Raw genomic sequence first — 13,884 nt, forward strand, 5'->3', positions numbered from 1 at the left:
ACCCAACACCAAATAATTAAGGGAGTAAAAGGGAATATCGTGGTAAAGTTTTATGCATCGATCCCTGAACATCAACAATGACACCAGATGTTCGCGAAAAGGGTAAGCATGGTAGCACCTGTCATTCACCCAGTATACATAAGCAGTGTTAAGGTAATCTGTCTGACACTCTACAGCAGTACCTCCGTCATGCTACGACGGTATGTAAACAAATCAACCACGCTTGCTCACGCAGTACTCTTCATTGCGGATATAAGTAGAGTTCAACAATGACCCTCATTAGCAGGGGAAAAGCGTACCTGCCCTCAAGGTCGCTGATCAATTAGCCCAACCTGCGACAGGAGATTGTTTTCTCCCCCTGTATCCGGGCGGTATGATGACCGTCAATGAGCGGGTTGAGGTAGGTAAGCATCCGCAGACCGAGACGTCTTTATCTCACAGTCCTGTCTCCGGTTGTAGGTGCCCGTTATAGATTACCATTGCCTACACACACACCAGGTAATTACAGGGAACAACAAAGTGTGTAGCTGATAGATTTTTATCGTCCTGTAAGGGTGACGTGTAAGAGTTTACGTCGCATGTAGCAATGCTCCAGAAATTTCACATGCGTCACACCTTGGTCTCGGCTTGGCGGGGATTGCTTTAACCAGTATAGGGGTAAGGCCCCCATAAGGCCGTTTGCCTCTATGGGCCCCCTTTACACAAGTCCACTATGGCAGTATTCCAACTATATGGTGCCGGTCTGTAAATAATCGAGTCTGAACCAGATAACCCAGTGATCAACAGCATGTTCATTGATCTACGCAACTGGGATACGATGACGTGTGTGAACCAAGTCAGCGAGCCTGTCAGCTACGAGCTGTTGCCATTATGATTATCTCAGAGACATTAATTACCACCTTCCGACAACACCATGCTTGCTCACGTTTGCTTGGGGTCGGTTTTGTAGTCTATTGGTTAAAGCGTCTGCTCGTCACGCTGAAAGCCCGGGTTCGATTCCCCATATTGGTACAATTTGTGAATCCCGTTTCTATTGTCCGCCGTCGTAATATTTCTGGAAGTTTGCTAAAAGCGGCGTAAAACTAAAGTCGCTCACTCACCCATGTTGTCTTGTATACGCCCAGGGCCTACGTGACTCCCCACTCACATGATGCTGAAATACCACGCAGCCTACCTAGTTTCTCTTGGAAGGTCACAGTTCATAGTTACGTTAGAACAATTTATTACTTTATCACCATCTAGACTGTTATGACAGACCTAACATCAGAATATTTGTTTGGATTTAGACGTAACGTGTGTGTTTAGAAGGTTTTCAAATGGATATCGGTGTATATTGTCATGAATAATTAAAAATATCAGATTCATACAAAAATGTGTTTCGTATGAATATATTCAAGGATGTTTGATGCACACTGATAATCGCTCCATCCACATAGCTTGAAAACACTCTCAACAGAGTGATTACTTTTTAAGGTTAAACAGTTATATACCTAAAATATTAAAATCTGAAAAGGTTATAAAACATTGATTTTCGACACTGGAAATTATATTATTAGTTGGCAATAGGATAATGTAGGCTTAACACCGAAGCGAAGCAAACGTTATTAACGCCGAAGCGATCAGCAACAGCAGGAACAGTAGTAGTAGTAGGAGTAGGAGGAGGAGTAGGAGTAGTAGTAGGAGTTGTAGTAGTAGTAGTAGGATGAGGAGGAGGAGGAGTTGGAGGATTAGTAGTATGAGGCGGAGTAGTAGTAGTAGGATGAGGAGTTGGAGTAGGAGGAGGAGGAGGAGTTGGATTAGTAGTAGTAGGATGAGGAGTAGGAGGAGGAGGAGTAGGAGGAGGAGGATTAGTAGTAGGAGGAGGAGGAGTAGGAGGAGGATTAGTAGTAGGAGGAGGAGGAGTTGAGGATTAGTAGTAGTAGTAGGAGGAGGAGGAGTAGGAGGCGGAGTAGTAGTAGTAGGATGAGGAGTAGTAGTAGGAGGAGGCGTTGGAGGATAAGTAGGAGGAGGAGGAGGAGTTGGAGGATTAGTAGTAGTAGTAGGAGGAGGAGGAGTTGGATTAGTAGTAGTAGGAGGAGGAGTTGGAGGATTAGTAGTAGGAGGCGGAGTAGTAGTAGTAGGATGAGGAGTAGTAGTAGGAGGAGTAGGAGGAGGAGGATTAGTAGTAGTAGGAGGAGGAGTAGGAGGAGGATGATTAGTAGTAGGAGGAGTTGAGGATTAGTAGTAGGAGGAGGAGGAGGAGAAGTAGGAGGCGGAGTAGTAGTAGTAGGATGAGGAGTACTAGGAGGAGGAGTTGGAGGAGTAGTAGTAGGAGGAGGCGTTGGAGGATAAGTAGGAGGAGGAGGAGGAGTTGGAGGATTAGTAGTAGTAGTAGGAGGAGGAGGAGTTGGAGGATTAGTAGTAGTAGTAGTAGGAGGAGGAGTTGGAGGATTAGTAGTAGTAGGAGGAGGAGGAGGAGTTGGAGGATTAGTAGTAGTAGTAGGAGGAGGAGGAGGAGTTGGAGGATTAGTAGTAGGAGGCGGAGTAGTAGTAGTAGGATGAGGAGGAGTAGGAGGAGTAGTAGGAGTTGGAGGATTAGTAGTAGGAGGAGGAGTTGGAGGATTAGTAGTAGGAGTTGTAGTAAGAGTAGTAGTAGTAGTAGGAGGAGGAGTAGTAGTAGCAGCAGCTGTAGTAGTAGAATATCTTTTATTAAAGTGTCACACGCTGAAGGTACACTTTACACACAATACATACGACAGTAAAAGCCGTGCGTCGAACCACAAACCGACTTATGAGTCTCAAACCATATATACGACAATATATATGTGAATATAAGATGTTCGTAATCATGTCAATAACATTTCTCGTCTTTTAAACGTATTTAGAGCTTAAATATTTTGCAGCTTGATGTGTGACGCGCGAGCTGATGCAGGGCCAAACAAATTGATGAAACCAAACAGTAGGGTGCGGTCATAGTTCACCAGAGGGATCTGGGATGCGAACAGACGATCGTAGTTTCTTGCATGCCTAAGGAACGCAACTACGCCTATATAAAGGCTTCAGAATTTTGGCCATCCAAACAAAAACAAGTATTTTAGAATGACGATGTTTTCCCAGCAGTGGTCCAACAATAGCCCGTAGACGACCCTGCATACTGAACCCATGTCCATGAGCAAGCTATGGTCATCTACCAGCAAACACTGTACCCACTAGGCTACCAACACATGTGTTGAAGAACGGATATATTTATGGTAACTTATCTAATGCTCTTTTATATTTTGTTCCAGGGTTACACCTTCTGCTTTCCACGGGAACCTGGCCGTCACAAACATCAACAGCGCCCTTGGAGTCACCCAGGCTCAGGGCTTCGGGGTGGAGTTGCTCCTGACCTTCACCCTTGTTTTCGTCATCTACGGCACCGTTGACGCCAACAGACCCAACTTCGGCAGTGCTTCACTTGCTATTGGACTAACAGTTGCTTTGGGTCACTTTTCAGCGGTGAGGACAGTGGCTTCCACATGACGTTATACTCCAGGTTTAAGTTGGGATTACTAACTAAATGTGCTTTTCAAGTACACATACCTCCTCCTACTACTACATTTTTGTGTTGAAAATTGGAATTCGACAAGTTCAAAATTCGGAAACATTTTAATTCTGTGAAATAACCAAGCCTAAAAAGATATTCCCCTTCACAAGATACTGTTTAATGATAGTTATCTTTACAAATATTTCTAATTCCATTAGGGTATTTTCAGAATATTTGCTGACGCCCTGAAGGGCTCTGAATATTTTTCCCTTCAGGTGTCGTCGGCGCAGTCATTGTATATCGATGCTCATTCTGTTTGTCACTGGCCACTTGTCAGGTCCAGAGTCGATTGTTTACATACCTTGGTCATATATCTGGGGTGAACAAAGACAACAATGCATGAATGACGTTAACCAGTGGTTACAGCGACTCACGTGCCATCCAATAGTTTGGTTTATATAGTTTCAGTGACTACTAGATAGTTGGAGGTAGTGTATGTGTTAAACTCACTCTCTCTACTTCAGATCTCCTACACTGGAGCCAGTATGAACCCTGCCAGGTCTCTCGGATCAGCTGTCGCCTCCAACTCCTATGCAAACCATTGGGTGAGTTCCCTTACCGGTGACACGTCGTGTATATCTATATGTAGTACTGACCATGGAGAGTATTGACAGGTTATCATTTCAAATTTGATTTGAAGATAAAAGAGAACACGTTTTTCTGAACGATAATGATAACGGGTAGTATCACGTCCTTGTATTGGGGGTCCAGTCTTTCTCTCCAGTATCGCCTCATCTATCATAGTCTGACAGAAGCGACAGCATTAACGGATCTACAAACAAAAGCAAAAATATCAAATGTTTCAATATCACTTCAAAACTAACTGTTTATACGTTTATGTTAACTGCTGTGACCATTTCATACAGAAAACCAGATGTGTAATTATTTTTATATGGGGACTTATCGCCTTTCGTAGGTCTGTTTGAGTGAGTGAGTGAGTTTAGTTTTACGCCGCTTTTAAGCAATATTCCAGCAATATCACGGCGGAGGAAACCAGAAAATGGGCTTCACACATTGTGCCCATGTGTGGAAACGAACCCGGGTCTTTGGCGTAACGAGCGAACACTTTAACCATTAGGCTACCCCACCGCCCCAGGTCTGTTTGAAGTTTTTCCGGAAAGGTTCTTGCGGCGATCTTTTTGTGGCCGGACAAATCAAATTTAACAGTTTAAGAGATTAACAGTTACAAACAGCATAAACTGTAGGGCGTGAATGATTTCATTCTCTCTCTCTCTCTCTCTCTCTCTCTCTCTCTCTCTCTCTCTCTCTCTCTCTCTGTTTTTACATCATTATTCAGTATTTATTTTATATGAACTGACGTGATACACTTAACATTGTTTAGACTCTTAATAAGGCATTACTATACCTGATGCAGATTTACTGGGTCGGACCAATCGCTGGAGGAGTGCTAGCAGCAGTGCTCTACAAATGGGTATTTGATCCCTACAGAGGTGTACCCACCATGGATGAAAGCGCGCAGACTTTGTGTAAGTAGAACGATACTGTATAATTAACTTCTCGTATCTGCCACTCCCTATGTACACACACTGCAGTCCGAACTTCGAGATAACCGCAGTGTCTATATTAGACTTAGGTAAGAAATCACTGGCGCCAAACGGCAACATCGCCTATAACGTTCAAATTGTTGTGGTCGTGCTAGTTACAGTCAGCTGTCGAAACTGGTGTGTGGGTCGGTGGCGTAGCTTAGTGGTTAAAGCGTTAGCCCGTAACGCAAATGACCCGAGCTCGATTCCCCACACGGTTACAATGTGTGAAGCCCCTTTCACGTGTCACCCCTTGATACTACTCGAAATTGCTAAAGGCGGCTTAAAACTGCACTCACTCAGTAGCTGTCTGCAGCGTTCGTAACTCTTCCGAAACAAGCACATGTTTTGGCCAAGTACCCTCAGCTGAAACCAGTTCATATACATTAACAATAGAAGATGCTAAATGATGCCGGCGGTCAATTGCTGAGACACATCGGGTACAGACGTATGTTTATCGTATATGTTAATATATGTACGTAAACAACTGAAGATATTTTTCGGTCAACAGTGCAAGACGAATCCTTCGTGGCAATACCACGAGACTACTTCAAAGAGGGCAAGAAAGAGAACATGAACGCCTCCTCTAACCTGTGATGTCATCAACTGCCTGTCCCGTGATGTCATTATTTGCCTGCTGACGGACATGCCTCTAGGCGTGGTCTGATGAGCTGACCTGAGACTAACATATCTTCGATTCCAAAGAAGGGCTTATGTGTGGTTCTCTTTATGCTGAACATAACACAAACGTTTACCAAATTCCTCATTGCAGGGACGCTTGGCATCACATGTATATAGAAACACCAGAAGTGCTCAAACCGGATAATGTGTCTACAATTTCCTGGTTATTTCACATTTTCAACATTCACTCTATCGGGGTATCAATGCTCGAATTGTATTTGAAAAATATCGGGTTTTTTATTTCATAAAATTAGTTCATAAAAAGAAAAAATGAACTCGGAACTCTTAAGACGGAGAGCACAGACTAATTTATTGGATTCAGTTGGTAGCACTCACCATATGCAGTAAAAATAAATATATATATATTTGTATGTATGTACATTGTAACTGCAGAGTACATGTAGACTTGTAAGAAAGAATACTTTGCTCGAAACCTGTTTTGTAATATCATTTGTCACGCGTACCTTGCCATTCAAGGAAAAATTTAACATTTTGATGTGTTGTAATCGTAAAAGAGATTCGTGCAAATTGATACAAAGTATCGCTGTATTTATGTTGTATCGTATGAAGGTGATATTAACGTTGGAACTTTATTGCAAACGCGTGGGATTGAAATGCACAAAAAGCATCAGGGTGTACGTAGTCCCTGTTTTGACCATAGCAGTATATATAGTATATATATTAAGTTGACTCCCATCCGGGATTCGAACCCAAACTCTCAGACTCACCAACCTCCCAACCCCGCGGTGGCTAAGGGGATTTGTTGTGTACAGGCGATATGGTGCCGTAATCTGAAAGTGTTGGTTCGAACCACGGATGGACATAACAAAAGGATCTGTACTTTACTGAGAAGGCGTGATAAAAAGAGGCATATGCTACATTTGACCATTGTGTATTCATGCTTAGACCTCGGCGGTGAAACAAACACCCTGGTGCTATTAGATGTACGTTACAAGCCCTGTCTTTGCAAATGAACCTCTACCTGTCTGCTCCGTTATATGGCTATTGTTCTTCTTGTTATTGTTATTATATTGTATTGTTTACATGAAAATGTTCAAAGACACGTCTTGTAAGTTGTTTGAGCAATGTTTATGGCGATGTTGATGATATTGGAATCAGAGAGGTTTTTTTATTTGGAAGACACCATGTAACAACATATATATTTTTATCAATCACATCTACATTTGCTTTTTATTCTGCAGTACAAGGGGCGGTGGGGTAGCTTAGTGGTTAATGCGTTCGCTCGTCACGCCGAAGACCCGGGTTCGCTTCCCCACATGGGTAGAATGTGTGAGGTCCATTTTCTGGTGTCCCCCGCCGTGATATCGCTGGAATATTGCTGAAAGCGGCGTAAAACCAAACTCACTCACTATTCTGCAGTACAACGTTTCAGGACTTGTTGCCCGGTCATCAGGTAGAGCTGAACATAGTTCTACCTGATAGTGGGGCTAGAACAAGCCCTGAAACGCTGTACTCCAGAATAAAAAGCTGTAACCCAGTCAAACAGCATATCCTAAATTACCAATCAACCATCTACCCCTACGTCTTGTCTTCTATGCAATGATGGAAATATGATACAGATAAGAGTAGAAATGGTGAGATAAATCAAGGTCTACATGTAGGACGTAACATGAACAGCTTTCAGTCATACACAGAAAAAATTTTAAAAATATTTTCCATGTCTTATTAGAAATAGGAATCTATCAATCGATTAAGATAAAGTGAGACGAAGTTCCGGAGTGCATCTGCTATAAATCATAACTTCAGTACACATCCTCATCTATCGATGTAATTTCTTTGGCATATAGCAAATCACATAATATTAATGTCGCTTCCTCGTGTTTCGACACACTTTATCCATCTAAAGCCCACGTGGGAAGTTTATACCTGCGTGGAAGTTGACCCGTTAGTCATACTGGCTTTTCTTTGTTGATGGAATTTAAGAGATTTCCATTGGTACTGTAAGGTGTATTTTCAGGGGAGATAATGACATATGTCGTGGAAAGCGGGCATATGGAAGGAATTTGGAGCAGCGCTTTATGGCATAAGATTTGATCTAGCAAATCGTCTCATATGTGAAAACATCGTTATGAACTATTTTAGTTGTAAGTTTTCTTTCCTCTGTTGACAGTGATGAATTCTGATTTTATCCTGAAACGAAAGGAGCAGTACAGATTTGTATTCGAACAGTTAAACACCATTGTATTGTAAGTTGAAGGGATTTACATAAATACTGGCGTTATCCGAGGTTCGACAGAAAAAACAGACAGACAAACTGTAAACTCGATGAATCAAAGTTCGATACCGCAATGTTTAACTGTATTTCAGTCTGTGAGTCTGTGTGTGGGTTTAAACCAAGACCACTTGATGTTCGTCTTAATCGTACCTGTGTTTGGAGAAAGTCGGAATGATATGTAAGGTCTGTTGTATATGTAAATGTATGTCATGTTCTTCATATCAGCAACTCATTGAGACAGAAAATTCATAGAAGGAATAGCATACCATTGAATTAAAATATCTTAATTTCAGATATTTTCTGCATAGAAAAGTCAATTGGTTGTGTATAAATTCGGATAGATTATGATTTTATTCTTTTTAAACTTTTTATACACTTTTGTATCTTACAAATATTTTATTCCCGTTTTTGATTCAAATGGTGTAATGTTTCGGTGTTTTGTCATTTACCACGATTGGTTTATACTGCACTGCTTGACGAGTACTGCACATCCCCTTTGATATTATTCTATTCCTACTGGGTGGTGGTGTAGCCAAGTGGCTATATCGTTCGCTTGCACGCGGTAGATTCGATTCCCTTCATGGTACAATGAAGCCCTTTTTCTGGTGTTCCCAGCCTTGATATTGCCGGAATATTGCTAAATGTGGCGTACACCTAAACTCACTCACTCTGTTCCTTCCTGGATGTTGACCTTCGTACTTTTTGGCTTCGTTTTGGTGGAGTTTTGCTCGAAAGAAACGACATAAATAATACTGAATGTTACCCTCTACCTTGAAAACATCATCAGCTGTGCCTGCAGTAGTTACACCAGTAGTTACACCTTGGTTTAGTGGACTAAACAACTGGCTGTCCTATCTCTAGATTAACATTTAATATAGTTATAATCTATTTTGTTAGGCAACGTCCTTAAGCGTTGTCCATTTACAGTGTGGAGGAAACGCATCTTCAGTTACCATGCCAACACATCATAATTCCAAAGATATGTACGTTCAACGATGTACAGTGTAATCATATATCGAGCAATAACAAAATAAATGTATATTTTCTACAATGTTGGTGTTGTTAAATGTTACGAGACATGGGAAGAAGAGACAAAGATGTCTGATGGAACCCACTGAAAGTCACGGGCTGTCGTCATTTGTAATGATCAACTGACCGGTCTCCATCACCGTATTAGTGACTGTGTGAGTGTTTCAGTGACATAAACCACTTATTAAGATCTAAGCACACAAAAATTCTCCACATACAGTTCACAAAATACGACGTGTTTATTTTCAATCCTATTACAAATACATCTAGTATGCTGGTTGTTTATGTAATTCTAAAAAAGGTATATGTGGCAAATTTACAGAAAATCGATCGTTTCAATCAGTGGTCTTCACGAGAATAACACGTCATGTGTTTAATTTCCACGAAAAATTGTATGTCTCAGAAAGACGGAGTCTTCCTCCCGAAATACTTGCTGTGAAATCACGCCATGAGGCTAGAGGCAGTGGGGTAGTGGTTAAAGCGTTCGCTTGAAGATCCGGGTTCGATTTCTCACATGCGTACAATGTGTGGGGCCGATTTCTGGTGTCCAAAATTTCAGTTGTGGCTGGAATAGTGCTATAAGCGGCGTACACCTGACACCACTCGCTCACCTATGTGGTTAGACACTTACCTGAGCTCATGTCATTGTGTTTCACATTGTGTGGAAGCGATTGGTTACATAACGCGTCATCTACACGGATGTCAGTGATACGTGATGTCAAACATCCGCTAAGATAATCTTCACTAAACAGGATACCTATCGTACCGTATACCCCTGAGATCGTTTCAGTGATTCGTGGGGATGAAAGTTACGCATCTAATGAACTTACCAATCTGATCTTCAAAATGAATGCACCCTGTAAGAAACAAAATTTAAAAACAGAGATCGTTAATAATTGAACTGCATGCTGAATGCTTGAAACGGGGATCATATTCAAGGTAGTCTACATTGAATCCAGTGGAAACCATACACAGGGGCGTGCAGTAATGTGAGTGTGTAGTCTCTTGGCAACTTGGCATCCACAGCAACTGTCCAAATTTCAATTTGTTCTACTCTTTCGTTAATCGGCACTGAATACATTATACGTTATTCACTGGTCACGGCGAGGACATTCATCATTCATGTATCCTCCATGTTTGTTCATGTACATCGCCGAGGGTACAACCATGGAATGGGTCCCAAGTGGCATGTGAACAACATATTTATCTTACAGAACTTCTCAATGTTACTTTTGAATTGTATGAAGCACGGGTGCAAAACGTTTTGCAGATGACAAGAAAATCGAATTTAGATCTGTCGCCTTTCCATCGATTTGCATTCGGAAAACATCGATAATTTCCAATGGTTTTCGAGAAAGAGAATTACTACCGTGAAGCACCAAATGAGTTCGGCATTCCCAGCCGGGTACATAGAAAATATGTGCTACGTACTGTCACCCTGAGGCACCATCTAAAACGTTTCAATTTGTGTGACAAAGCGACAGTGTCACATCTGTATTCCTTACTTTCTCATTATCTCCATGGTGGCTATGTACTAGATTTGCTTGCAGAGGTTACGCCCCTTTGGTTATCTGGATTAACGGTAGGGTCGAAATAATCAATGTGGTTCTTTTGTGAAAACCACACCAAAGCCATTCCATAAAATCAACAGTAAACATGGGGAATAGATAAAACTATAAAACAAAACCAATAACAAAGAAACTCATTCCAGATGGTTCGCCTTTTCAACCAACCAACAATGGCTCATCTTTCATGTATTATGAATTATGATATTCTTGGGAAAAGGTCGGATGAAATTGATATTCCCAGTCACAGTCATCACATCGTTCTTATACTGTGAACCACTCTGGAATAACTATATTAATGGTTAATAAGCTGTATTCACTTTTACATATTCGGAGTAGCTGACATCACGCTGTTGTCTATGGTTCATTTCCATCGTGTGGAAGATCAGCCTGTAATGATTAAGCTGGCGATATTGGCAATTGCCGTCACGACCATTTTCTGAGAGTTTATTTCAGTGTAAGACACAAATATGGCTCAATCGTCAAAGGCGTTGCAAGCGTGTTGTTGCATGTCTTACGTGAGCCAGAACTTGTGATCATGACTGTGGGTTTGAATTCGGGGTCCCTCTGATCACGCTTTTTCGCTGACATGTCTTAGCTCGTTGGGGAGAGGACACCAAATATGGCCTTCACACATTGTATCCACGTTGGGAATAGAACCCGGACCTTCGGGGTGACGAGTGAAAGCTTTAAGCACTCTGCTTACCGTACGGATGTAACGGTGTTTCTGCAGCGTTGTGACACGTGTTCTTCCACCCCGGGAAGTCTGCCTGTGTCGTTGTAAAAGCCTGGACACTGTCAGTGGTGTGCAGCAGAAGGTTCGGGCAGCGTGAGATTGGGTAACTGCCATTTCAGCCATAAATATTCCAATGGATCTCATCCTTTCGTCCTGGGCAACCGTGGCATTCCTGTTTTAGACCCCTAGCACCACACAAGGCATTTCTGTGGTGAGAACAACACTTTTGGAAGGTGTGCTATGTCTATAATCACTCACATTTGGTTCATAATACCAAATCATAATAATATGAAAAGAATATACTTTCTTTTGCCCGCTAGTTTAGTACACCACAGCCGAACGTCATGTCTATGCATGAAGAGAACATTCATGAATGATTTAAAATATAAATGGAAACAAAGACAGCAAATGCATTTTATGCATTTGCAACTATCTGCCCTACCATATTTGGTATATTGATGTTGTATTTGTTGCTTTCATCAGACATGATGTAACAGTTTAAGATATCAGTAGTAGTATTATTGGGATTCTGTTCAAAAGGTTCGAAATAAACTTACAAAAAAATACAATGACGTAGAATAAGTCTTTGTTAGCGTGAGTACGTTTCCTTCATTAGATGTAACACGAGTTCCTTATTTAGATGTAACATAAGCTCCTTCTTTACATATTTGTTGCTTTGTTTTGTTTTTTGTTTTTTGTTTGTTTGGGGTTTTTTTTTGTTTTTTATTTTGTATTTGTTTTTTTTTAAATGAGTGAGTGTCTGGTTTTACTTTTTGATTGATTAGGATCCGACTATGATCCAGTCTCAGGGTCGGTCATTACCCTGATGTACACTATCGTGCGGTGAAACATCCGAAGATCGTTCGCAAATAAAGTTTCAGATATCTTCGTTTCGTTTGTTGAATAGAATTAATTTCTGTATCATTTCAAATGGACACAGCTGCATGAGTTGTATCGCGTATGAATGCCATCCCTGTGAGTAAAAATGTATATACAAATTAATATACATGAAATCTAGTTTTTGTTTTGTTTTCATAGTGATGTGTGATGATATACCCTAATCGGATGTCTCCAAGTTCGAATAACTTTATATTATTTGTTGGACCCGAGAATATCGAGACAACGGTGCTCGACTGTTGGAAAGTTGTTTCTCTGCCTTCCTGCCATCGTCACACGAGGGTACCCGTTATAACGCTCGCACCTTCTTCAGCACTTCAGTTTAATTTCGAACGCATTGGAATTGGTGAGCAATAAATTCTGTAAAAATCGCTCTCGGTGTCAAATATTGTTGAAGAAGATCCCACGCCATGCGTCTATAACCAGATGAGAATAAGTTAAATCGAATAATGAGGCCAGTCACTCACAGGTAGACATTTCCTTAATTCTGTCCGTTATTTCCTTGAAACTTCCTTCACAAATTTAACACACATTTCTCAGTTTGGTGTAACAAATCTATTGCCTGCAGTCGGATAGTTGGATTAATATTTTGCCTTTAAGGACTGTTCATAAGTTATGAACGGTCCCTCATGTAGACTCTTTCTTTACTGGATGTAAAAATATTACCTGGTTACGTCATCAGATGTTTAAAAGAAAATAACTATGCTGAGCTAAACAGATGGATGGTCACGTGATGATAGTAATATCTGATATCAGTCTCCTTTCAACCATGTACCCTGTTATAACTATACCGAGGGGCAAAAGAAAGTATACACTTGAAAATTGAACGTAAACAATACTTGCTTTGAAACAATAACTGAAACACTGGTTTTTGAGGCCCCAACATAATGATACATCAAACAAATCACCATCGAATAACCATTTGTTTCACATTTAGTCACTATTAAACACGTTTAAATTACATTCTTTTGTCGGTTTAAAGTTAAAGTTGACTTTGAGATTTTCACTTGTAGTGTTATAAGAAACATTTACAGAAATACTACCATAACATAGATACGTACTAGTATAACATTGATCAATAGATATAATCTGTTTCTAGTTCGTAATCTTTACTAAGGTTTACTTTTGGATAGAAACGTGAAACGCAACCCATGCTTATCGTAAGAGGCGACTAACGGAATCGGGTGGTCAGGCTCGCTGATTTGGTTGTAACTATCTTTACAAAGGTTTACTTTTCATTAGACCCGTGAGGATCAACTCCTGTTTGATCGATTCCTCACCTGGATAAAAATGTGTGAAGCCCTTTATAGTGTCTGTGATATTGCTGGAATAGCGATAACACGGCGCAACACCATACTCACTCACAGTTGATTACCACGACTAATGATAGGAGTCAGACACATATACGCACACAATCATGCTCGCACGAACCAACGAATGTGCCGTAATCCATATGTTTAGTCGTTAAGTTAGAACCGTTTTTCAGTAACCCATGCTTGTCGTAAATGGGTAGGGTTATCTGACTCTTATCCCACTTGCACAGATCGATGCTCAAACACTGGATTGTCTGATCAGTGTTGTGGGGGCGGTGGGGTAGCCCACTGGTTGAAACGTTCGCTCGTCACGTCAAA

The 13,884-nt window shown here is 41.0% G+C and overlaps 1 protein-coding gene across 1 annotated transcript in view; it reads left to right on the plus strand.

Moving 5' to 3' along the window:
* The window catches only part of LOC137277999 (aquaporin AQPAe.a-like), a 43,128-nt gene extending 34,051 nt beyond the window's left edge, over positions 1–9,077 (plus strand). The window contains exons 3-6 of the mRNA XM_067810028.1: positions 3,267–3,477; positions 4,030–4,110; positions 4,941–5,052; positions 5,621–9,077. Of these exons, the coding sequence (XP_067666129.1) occupies positions 3,267–3,477; positions 4,030–4,110; positions 4,941–5,052; positions 5,621–5,706 (490 nt within the window). The 3' untranslated portion in view covers positions 5,707–9,077. The remainder of the gene's footprint in view (positions 1–3,266; positions 3,478–4,029; positions 4,111–4,940; positions 5,053–5,620) is intronic.
* The last annotated feature ends 4,807 nt before the right edge of the window (positions 9,078–13,884 follow it).

This window comes from Haliotis asinina, chromosome 3, assembly GCF_037392515.1.
Source record: "Haliotis asinina isolate JCU_RB_2024 chromosome 3, JCU_Hal_asi_v2, whole genome shotgun sequence".
Taxonomy (NCBI): Eukaryota; Metazoa; Mollusca; class Gastropoda; order Lepetellida; family Haliotidae; genus Haliotis; species Haliotis asinina.